The 10,411-nt window shown below is 47.3% G+C and overlaps 5 protein-coding genes across 5 annotated transcripts in view; 2 read left to right on the plus strand and 3 right to left on the minus strand.

Annotated features, from left to right (window-relative positions):
* Positions 1-585: 585 nt before the first annotated feature.
* Positions 586-1,439, minus strand: TRV_07615 (uncharacterized protein; the record flags this gene model as incomplete). The annotated part of the gene is made up of 3 exons (XM_003018333.1): positions 586-964; positions 1,018-1,192; positions 1,259-1,439. The coding sequence occupies 3 exons, from the start codon at positions 1,437-1,439 to the stop codon at positions 586-588; spliced, it is 735 nt and encodes a 244-aa protein (XP_003018379.1).
* A 511-nt stretch (positions 1,440-1,950) lies between these two features.
* On the plus strand, positions 1,951-6,056 carry TRV_07616 (Taz1-interacting factor 1 (TAF1), putative; the record flags this gene model as incomplete). Its single annotated transcript, XM_003018334.1, has 3 exons — positions 1,951-2,063; positions 2,157-2,268; positions 2,328-6,056. 3 exons carry the CDS (start codon positions 1,951-1,953, stop codon positions 6,054-6,056), a joined length of 3,954 nt encoding a protein of 1,317 aa, XP_003018380.1.
* Positions 6,057-7,271: 1,215 nt separating this feature from the next.
* Positions 7,272-8,429, minus strand: TRV_07617 (uncharacterized protein; the record flags this gene model as incomplete). Its single annotated transcript, XM_003018335.1, has 1 exon — positions 7,272-8,429. One exon carries the CDS (start codon positions 8,427-8,429, stop codon positions 7,272-7,274), a length of 1,158 nt encoding a protein of 385 aa, XP_003018381.1.
* Positions 8,430-8,720: 291 nt separating this feature from the next.
* TRV_07618 (uncharacterized protein) lies at positions 8,721-9,917 on the plus strand (the record flags this gene model as incomplete). The annotated part of the gene is made up of 2 exons (XM_003018336.1): positions 8,721-8,754; positions 8,833-9,917. The coding sequence occupies 2 exons, from the start codon at positions 8,721-8,723 to the stop codon at positions 9,915-9,917; spliced, it is 1,119 nt and encodes a 372-aa protein (XP_003018382.1).
* Positions 9,918-9,975: 58 nt separating this feature from the next.
* The window catches only part of TRV_07619 (O-methylsterigmatocystin oxidoreductase, putative), a gene marked incomplete at both ends in the record, with an annotated part of 979 nt that continues 543 nt past the window's right edge, over positions 9,976-10,411 (minus strand). Inside the window, 2 exons of the mRNA XM_003018337.1 lie at positions 9,976-9,979; positions 10,011-10,356. Coding sequence (XP_003018383.1) covers positions 9,976-9,979; positions 10,011-10,356 — 350 coding nt within the window. The remainder of the gene's footprint in view (positions 9,980-10,010; positions 10,357-10,411) is intronic.

Genomic DNA, 10,411 nt, shown 5'->3' on the forward strand with positions numbered 1-10,411 from the left:
TGAAAAGAGACGGTAGTAGGTGGTAACTGACTGCTGCTGATATAGTCTCGATGTCGGCAATTTTCGACGTTTCGACGCGCTTTTCTCATTTTCCATATTTCGCGTTCACGTCAGAGCGATAAGATAACCATTTCACGTGACTTTATGCTTAATAAGATAAGTTAAGTTATGTAATATGACGACATGCAGGAGCGATATATATTATTTGATTTGATATCTATTGTATACATTGGTTTATTGAGGCTTCGTGGGTAGACGATATGCCCGCGGAACTATAGCAGTTCAGTGCCTAGTAGCTGTAACTACGCTCGGGGCCCAGCCATCAGCTTGACGAACCTTGGAGGCTTCCATGGTGAACTTGTAGGTACCCTGAGAGATGGGCGGAATACCTAGTGACTCGGAGGAATGCTAGGCTAGCCTTTGAACAGCCCATGGACAAATATTCTATAGTCTGGCCCCTTTGTAGCGTGTTCAAGAAGTGCATGCCCTGGCTTCCATCCAAGGTATGGTGAGAGACTAATTCTCATCTAGTCAAGTCCCACAGAAATTAGATAGAATCATCTAAAACGACAGTTGTGCGCAGGATCAGACGTCATCAAACTCATCATCATCAAGAACAAGGCTTTCGAGCTTCTCATCGCTGGCCCAGTCGACTCCACTGGCAGCGATAGAAGCACTCACTATGCGCTTTATGCGCGTCCATTGGGCCTTTTTCTGTTTGTTCTCGGATTTTAAGCGGTTTAGTTCCTCCTTCAACTCAAGGTCTGGTATCTCCTCATCCGCCGACTTGTCATTGCTAGTCAGCTTAAGCAGGGACTGGACCAGCTCCTGATTCTGTTTGATGTTTTGGATATTGGAGACTTCAGCACTGGATAGCTTTCGAAGACAGGTAGTATGTGTGCTCAGCATATTCTCGTAGGCGAGTGATAAGATATCTCGCTTGTTGATAAGCCGAAGAAGGGTCCTAGTAGAATCAGTAAGCCAGATGAGGCTTCCAGATAAAAGGAGAAACCATACCTGTCAAGTGGTGATGAAGGCGCTGAGTGAACTGCCTGCAGGCTCGGTTCAGTCATGAGAACACTTTCAACGACCTTTCGCTGAACCGAGACCCTTGCCCTAACCTCGAGCAGTTCGCGCTCTGCCTCTGCTAGCTTCACGTAAATATCTCCCATTTCGGTGTCTTCAGGGAGTTCTGCACGATTAACCTGTTAGCACCCACGCTCAGATGGATAAAGCTGGTCATAAAACACAAACGCACCATGATTCAACAGTGCTTCTTCCAGTTTCAGTTCAAAGACACGGTCGTAGAGTTCTAAAATCTCGGTTTCTTTCTGTGAGAACGAGAAGCTCTCTGCTGTTTCATCTTGAGTCGCAATGTCCAGAAGAGCCCTTGCCGACGCCTCCAAGCTCTCCATCCCATCTTTGTTGCTCTGAGCCATGGACTCCTCCTCACCCCCGTTTCATCTCATCCAAATAACAAATAATGAAGCTGAGGTCTTGATTGATCCGCGACAATGCTGTTTGTTCTCCCTTTACAAACTTGAACCACCGCCTCATCACGTGGAAAGAAGGCGACGAGAGCTTCGGCGGTTCAAATTCAACGTCATCGACTTCAACTTATTCCTCCTTCTCGTCCTAATTCTGCCTTTTCAAAGATTCCTTCCTGTCTGTGTGAGATCGCGTGAAAGCTTCTGGTGGGTTTAAATAGACCTGACCGGCCTTGTGGTTGTTTCTGTGGGTCAACTGACTTGCGCTAGAACCCGGGGCGATCGTGATTCAGCTCCCCAGGCACCTGAAGTAGTTGCATGCGAGCGCCAGTCAACAAACGCCTTGCAGCGCCGAACAGCTAGCGGATCGGTACTAGAGCTTCTCTGCAGGCACACGGTACCCGCTGCGCACTGGAGAAATCACAAGGCATCGAGTGGGTTGTCGGTGCCGCGTGCCTTGATGATGCGAGCTTCTATTAATCCACTCTACGAGCCCTCCGGATCCAAGGAAGACCTCCAGCCTCGCGCAGACATTGTACCTGGCAATGTCGTTACACATATACATAGCTCACAGCGGTGAGCAGATGCTGGCCGACCCAGTCTCTTTTGCTTCGTGGGTGTATCGCCTTGCTCTCCGGTATAAACGTTAGCTAACCGTCAGGCACCTAGGCCAGATGCACTGCGCTCATGGATATCTCGATATACGCATATTCCCGTACAGAGGCAGATATTGATGACTGCAAAGGGGAAGAGTGTCAAGACACAGAGCCTAGCTACAGAGGTAGGTCCTCTCTTCTCCGTTTTTGCGTGTTTAAAAAGAGTCCCTGCTAACTGAAATAGAACGAGATCTTTGTATACGATAGGCAGAACGTGAGCGAGCAAGCAAGCAGTAGCACACCTGAAGAACTGTCACCGCCGTTATTCACATCTCAAGACCCTCCTGATGTCCTAGCCGACCGAAACAACCTCCAATCATGGAAGGATCTTTTCATGGCCCGTCGGTCATGGGCGCTCAATCTTGCGGCGCATTGCAGCACTATGGCCAAGTCGGTTGACGATTACAATATACGGATAGGAGTCATCCAGCGTGGTGTTTCTGTAGCCCTGGAGAACCTGAAATCACATGTTGGAAACTTGGAGCACAAGTTTCAAGATACTCACAATTGGGCCAATGATCTCATGAAAGACCAACGGTCTGCGCTCAAAGACTGGCAGCGAGCCTACAGTACCCTTGGAGAAATACCTGCTAAGAGCGATTTCACGTTTCTGCGACGTGCAGCACCAAAGAAGTCAAAGGACTATCGTACAGGAACACTGCAGGACTATATCGAAGCGGAAGAATTGCAGAATGCGGTGTCAGACGTCACTTCACAGTCTCAACGCTTTGCTCGGCGTGTTGGTGATCTGGAGAAAGAAGTCCGCGATATTTCCTCCCAGGCGGAATCATTAGGCAATGCTATATCTAATGCTTCCGCTAATACCCCAGAACAAGCTCTCCTGGGGGAAATTGAAAAGCATGCTAAGAAGATTGCTGCAGATTACACATCTGTATTATCACTACAGAATGACCCAGGGTCGATATCAAGCATTTCGAAAGTAGCACTAGTGCACACCAAAAAGGTCCTCCCGAAGATGATGGACTTGAGTCTCAGCTTGCGAGATATGCTGAATGCTACCGCCCAGGGCCTCAGCACAGCAATGAAGGATTCGTCCGCACAAATGCAAAAGATATCATCCATAGAATTGCGGTTAGCGAAGGTACAGGCCGATATAGCAGAATTAAATGTTGAAACCGATTCTTTCGACGTGTTGTGCCTTGTTTACCATCTCCCATCTATCTACGGTTCCATTCTGATCGAATCTACTCGCCGCCATGAATGGACTGACAAGATAAAAACTGACTCGAGAGATATTGCAGAGGAACTAGCTATTTTCCGTGATGAAGAGCAACGCAGACGGAGAAAATGGGCCAAGCTCATGGGTGAATTCCTTAACTTGCCAGACGATAATGCTCCCTCTGTAGAAGTTAACATGCAGGCTGCAAAGGACACTGACTGGCCAGAGGTCTCTCGGGCAGAAATTGAGGAATATATTGATCTAATTGGGAAAAAAGCCGACATGGAGGATGCTGTTCAGGAACTGACGCAACTCTTTAAAGAGCTGGATACCCCTAGCAGACAACAAAGGCGAAGGACTAAAGCCTTCAAGCAGGGAAGCCTATTTGAAATGGGCCGTAGCTCGTTCCTTTTACGTGACAATGACGTTGTTCGCAGTCTTCAAGAGGAAAAGTCCAAGGTCGAGGAGAGGCTGAAAGGCTCGGAAAGTCGGGTCCGTAGGTTAGAGGATCTTCTTCATCGTCAAAGTCATATCTCTCGCCCTGTTAGTGGGCAATTTGGACCCGATATACCTACTTCTCCGGCATCTCCACGGCTAGAGAATGCTCGTCTCGAAAATGCATCTAGAAGATCTTCCATGTCCTCTAGACGCATGTCGTCAAATCAACCTCAGGATGACAAGGCGCTGATACAGCGCATCGTTGCACTAGAAGCTGAACTCGCAGTTGAACGTGATGCAATCACTAAAATGCAAAGAGAAACCAGCCTTGAACGCCAGTCTAATGTCGACAAAATCGAAGAAGCCGAGCTTACCAAGAAGGATCTAATGAGAAATCTCGAAGCTAAGCAACGCGAATTCGAAGAAGAGCGGAGGTTTTTGGAGTTAGAAAGCTCCAAATTCAAGTCTAGGATTGAGGAGCTCGAAGACGAACTAGATAGGGTCCTAGACTCTCATGACCATGAAAGACACGAGCTTGATGAAAAGATTGAGTCACTTTACAGGGAACTTGAGATAGTCAGAGGGAAAGACAAGGAAGATGCTACTACGCAAGTTCGACTTTCCGAGTTGACCGATCAAAATACGGAGCTCCACGAACAGATTCAATCAATTCACAAGGAACAAAAGGACCTAGTACAAGGTTTGCAAGCTGCATATCATAATGCTTCCAACTCTATGCCGCCGAATAATATCAGAGAACTCGTTGATGCCCTCTGTGTTGTTGTAGAAGGTCTAGCTATTCATTCGAAGAGCTCTGATGAGGCCTTAGCACGACTGGGGGAGGAAAATGACGAAATGAAACAAAAAATTGCTCAATCAGAACAAGATGCGAAGACCACCAGGGAAATGCTTGATTCGGAGAAAGCAAATGCATCTGACCTTGAGAACAAGCTTAAAGTTGTCAGAGCTGAGCTTGAAGGAGTAAACGAGAGGCTAAAGACGGGCCAAAATGAAATAGAATCGTTGAAGGCAGAGCTTGATTCTGAGAGGGGCAAAACTCAGGCATCAGATAGGCGCGTTATGAAAGCAGAAAAACGCGTCCTCGACGTAAATGAGCAGATAAAACGCATGGAAGAAGAGAAGACATCAGTCTCTGCGGAACTCTCAGAATGGAAACAGAGAGCTGAAAATGTTCACATCGATGGCAAAGCTTCCAGCTCTTGGTTTGATGCCAGAGGTGTCCGTGCTGGCGATATGTCAGTGAAAGTCCATGCGCTTGTGGAACAGCTATCTCGTATCTTGGAAGAACTCGGGTTTACAATTGTTTCCCAAAACGGCTCCATGGCAATTCAACGAACATCGAGGGTAATGAATGGACTCTCCGTGGGGGAGAATATGTCATCTTCAACGTTGGTAGGCACAATCACAGCACCAGAACATGTTCACTGGGCCAAAGCAGGGAATGAGAATGATGAATCGTCTCAATTTTCTTCGTTCATGACAGCCATCGACCGGATGGATATACCCGCCTGCGGCGATGCAGTGATTAAAAGGGTGAAAGATATTGAAATTTTGGCCCGCAAATGGCAGAAGGAAGCCCGAGGATATCGAGACAAATACCACCGCGCTCAAAGTGAAGCCCATGATAAGATTGCTTACCGATCTTTCAAAGAGGGGGATCTTGCGCTCTTCCTTCCCACTCGCAACCAAGAAATTCGGTCATGGGCCGCATTCAACGTGGGAGCACCGCACTATTTCCTTCGGGAGCAAGAGACTCATAAACTCCATACGCGGGATTGGCTCCTAGCTCGTATCACAAAGGTGCAGGAGAGGGTAGTTGACCTTTCGAAATCCATGAACGGGGCAAACCAAGACCGTCTTTCAACGGGAGGAAATGACGGTGCATCCATTGAAGACGACAATCCTTTCGAGCTTTCGGATGGCCTAAGATGGTATCTATTAGATGCATCAGAAGAGAAACCACGAGCTCCTAGCACTCCGGGCCTCGGGAAGAGTACGGTTGCTTCCGCACATGTGGATGCAAAGGGGAGTATCCGGTTAAAACGAACAACTTATGGCGGGGGAGCTACTAAAACCCTGTCAAAGAGCTTGGACAGCAGACGAAATAGTTCGGCATCAAGAAACGGGGCAGCTATACCTACGCTTCAGCCAGCAACAACAAGCGAAACCGTACTGGCATCAGATGGCGATCAAGGTGCGGAGAGCCGTAGGGAGGAGGCACAGATATTTGACGAGGTTCGCAGAGATCTGCTATCGGATCCCTCAAATGAATGAAGACAGATAAGAATAACCTCTTCTTCTAAATGAGGAAGGCGGTTCATTTCGTCAGGAAACTGATTATTATTCTTTCTTTGCGGAACATAGGTCAATGATGGTCATAGCCCAAGCCCAGCAGTTGATTCGCCTTCAGCCACAGTCAGATCAAAGCCTAGTTTCATTTCTGGTGCGAGTTCGTCGCCATCGAGGTCCTCGTCTTCGAAACGGCCATGGGAGAGACTGTTTTCTCTCGATTACCGATCAGATGCTTTCTCTTAGGAATTACATCACTGCACTCCCTTATTCTCAATATGGTGTTAGTGCTCTCCTATTCCTTGCATAATGTCACCGGCTGACCGTTTCCCAGACCTGAAATTTGTAACACCTTGATTTCATTTTAATCCTGACTACCTATGCATCGTGCATGTACCAATAGACATTTTATCCCATGCATTTACTTACAGCTGTCTTGCGCATCTCACATCCACCTGGTGTTTGGACCTCTTTACGATGATACCCGCCCTCTTGATACTTACTATTGCATCTATCGTACCATTTTGGAGTGTTGAAAGAATACGTTGAATTTATTTTATTTCTTACTGGCTATTTTCTACTGGCTGTTTTCCTATACTTGATTTTTATTTGTCCCTTATCTTAATTCGAGCATCTTATTTGATAATAAGTATCTAAGAATACTGTCTATGCGTTTGATTACAGTATCTACCCACTTGGACTATGTCTCCACGGGCAGGCCCATGGCAGCTAGGTAGATCTGTATGCTTTGGATGGTTGTTCATATCTGTTCGGAGTGGCATCCAGAGGGCGTTTTTGAAATACTTCGAAATTTTTGTTTGCAGCTTTGAGCGACGATCTTCATTGTCCCAAGGTGCTAGCCCTTGTGTTGCGCGGTATCTAGCAAGAAAAGCCAATCCGGCCACAGCAAAAGCATTCACGTTTAGGCTATTCTTCCGTCTTTATAACGAGCGGTATCTCGGGAGGTAAACATATTTAATATACAACAACTATAACAAACTATACATACCTTGAAGCTCTATCGTAACAAGCCATGAGCCACAGCTGTAGCAGGTATTTTGTACTCTGTGCTCTGGATTATCGAAATACCAAAATATATCAATGCAGGCATAACTCGTTAATTATCTAAACTGGCACATATCTGGGTATCATAAATATAAAAAAAGAAAATAAAATAAAAACTACTTCCAAGGCGTTCCTTTAATCCGCTGATTTCCCGCCAGCCTCTTCAGAAGAAGCTCCAGATGGCAGAAGAGTGTCCAGGCTGCCCAGAAACTTATCGGCCCTCTTTTTACCTCTCAACTCTTCGATCTTCTTTCTTCTCTCTTGCTTTGCTTTCTCCCTCGCTTCTTTCTTCATAGCTGCTTGATCCCTTTCAATCGTCGTCTCACTTCTGGAAGCCATAAGCTCTTCCATTTCCTTCTTTCGTATTTCTTCGTCATTCGAGAATGCATAAAATCCCGTTCCACGGGTTCTAACCTCTCCTTCAGCATTATAGTGGGTTTCAGGCGGCGGTGTAAGGCTTTTATCTCGTTTCTTTGCAAGGTTTGACATCTGGGCAGTTGTATTTTCATCCGGGTTGAATGCAGCTGCTTGTATAGCTGAACCATATATGACATTAGAAGGCCGAGATGGACGAGCAGCCACCGGGACACGGCTTGGTTTCATGCTCCGCTCAACCTCTTCGCCATCCATGCTAGATCGTTCCTGCTGGAGCTGCCGGTTCCGTTGAGCTTCCGCCGCCTCTGCCTTTGTACCTGTTCTTGTCCGGCCAAATTCGTCTTCGTATTCAACGAATGTAATTTCGTCATCACTCGTGTCCTTGGTACCTATTTCTGATTCTCTACTTTCTGCCCATTTCCTATCAAAGTTAACGAGGCTGTTTTTATCCGCTCGCCGTATAGCTGAGAAGCGGTCGTCGGGTTGCCCTGCCTCATCGCTATCGCTATCTTCCTCAGCAAGGTATTCTCCCTTCTGTAGTTCTTCATATAATTTGGTCTTCTCTATCATTTTCCTCTTAGACCGATTAAGAACCGCATCGTCAACTTCGCCGATATCTGCGCCCCGTTTATGGATCTGAAGTGCCGCATTATCGCTGGATAAATCTGCTGCTGCTCGTTTCTGTGCGCCTTTATTATGCACGGAGAAGATATCAGGCTTTTGGGACTTCCTCGCTCGGCCACGAGAAACGGTCGATCCTGATGGACTCTCGGCACCAGGACTAGAAGCTTTGGACTCCTTCGCTATTAGAGAGGAAAGGTGGGTGGTGAAGGCAAGTGTGGAAGAGGATACGAGGTCTTTCTTGGACGCTTCCGATTTCTGTCGACGTATGCCGTATAATGACTGAGAAGAAGACATGATAACGCCCTATACAAGCGAGATACATATATGGCCACTCGATTGATATAGCTGCGACTAGGGAGTTGAAGATTGAATGTTTGAAGACCAAAAGCCCGAAGCTCAAATAAAGTTTATTACCTAAGCTTTTGCCGAGACTTTTTATCTTATCTTGATCACATCACCGAGGATCGGAGCACGAGCCCCTCCGAGGGGAAAACTGGCAGCTGGAAACAACAACGAAACAGTCATTTCTTCCGTAGTAGATCTACCATATCAACAGGCAAACAGAACTCTCCTTTGAGACCAATTATGTCGGCCAAAGCAATCTACATCGGTGTCGTTGGTAAGTTGGCCTTAGAAACACCTAAATATTTTTAATATCCAGCTCAATCGAGCTTAACTGACAACTGTATGAATATAGGAGTTGGTGGCGTCGGGAGCCACTTTCTCTCACAGCTATCCAAGTTACCAAATGCCCCATCCCTGGTCCTCATTGCCCGGTCCTCACAGACACTCTCTTCCCCGGCTCCCTCATACCAAGCCATCCCCCCGGCAGACTGGCAGTCAGCCTTCTCCTCCGGCTCGTTTACCAAGTCTGAAGCCTGGTCTCCAGAGCAGATAGCCACCTACCTCTCAGGGGTTCCAGGACGAGCCATTCTAGTTGACAACACCTCTGACCCTACCATTGCCAATTCCTACCCTATTTTCACCAGCAAAGGCATCAGCATCGTCACGCCAAACAAGAAGGCGTTCTCGTCCTCCCTGCAGCTATGGAAGGATATATTCTCCACTGCAGCTGCCAACAATGCATTGGTTTACCATGAGAGTACCGTGGGCGCCGGACTGCCTGTTCTTTCAACCCTGCGTGATCTAGTCAACACTGGTGACAAAGTGACTCGAATCGAAGGCGTCTTTTCCGGAACCCTGTCCTTCCTGTTCAACCAGTTTTCTTCACCTTCCCCCTCGGCTGCAGGTGAGAAGAAGAAATGGAGCGAGGTTGTCAGTAAGGCCAAGGAGTTGGGATATACCGAGCCTGACCCCCGAGATGACTTGAACGGCATGGATGTTGCGCGTAAATTGACCATCTTGGCTCGAATTGCTGGCTTGGAAGTTGAGAGCCCTGGCTCGTTCCCCATTGAGAGCCTGATTCCAGGTGAGCTTGCGAAACTGGAAGCTGGGCCTAAAGGGACTGAGGAGTTTATGCGTCTCCTTCCTGACTTTGATGCGAAGATGGATGATCTTCAGCAAAAGGCGGAAGCATCCGGCAAGGTACTGCGGTATGTGGGTAGCATTGACGTTCCCGAGAAGGTTGTCAAAGTGGGCTTGCAAAGCTTTGACAAGGATAGTGCCATGGCAGGACTCAAGGGCAGTGACAACATTATCAGTTTCTACACTGAGCGATACGGAAAACTTCCTCTAATTGTCCAGGGCGGCGGAGCTGGCGGAGCTGTTACTGCTATGGGAGTCATGTCTGATTTGATAAAGGTACTTGAGAGACTGAGATAAGTGGTGTCTGTACATAAAAAGCCGGGCATTTAGAGTTACGGGTGTCTCCTTTTGACCATCAACTTTGCCTCCGGATCACATAACATTTCAAACCCCATTTCGACAATTTTTGGCTTGCGTTCTCCGGCTATTTCAACATCGTAGTTTAGTAAGATGTTTGCCAATGCCACTTTGAGCTCGTTTGCAGCGAAGAATCTTCCAGGGCAAATGGGCTTCCCAATGCCAAATGCGATGTGGTCGTGGCTGGTGGATACCAAGGCTGCGGCAGCATTTCCAGCTTGACGTAATCTAAGGAATCGATATCCATCGTAGGCAGTTGGGTTTGGATAGATTTCCGGATCCCACATAATGGAAGAATCGACAGCAACGTTGGTTCCCTTGGGTAACTTCATGCCGTTGGGGAGAACAACATCCCGAAGAGCTTTACGCTCAAGGTTGACTGCATCGTAAATCATTAGAATCATACTCCTGCAGTCCCTAACAAAGAAGAAAAG

The sequence above is a fragment of the Trichophyton verrucosum genome (genome assembly GCF_000151505.1).
Source record: "Trichophyton verrucosum HKI 0517 chromosome Unknown contig01031_1.f1.exp, whole genome shotgun sequence".
NCBI lineage: Eukaryota > Fungi > Ascomycota > Eurotiomycetes > Onygenales > Arthrodermataceae > Trichophyton > Trichophyton verrucosum.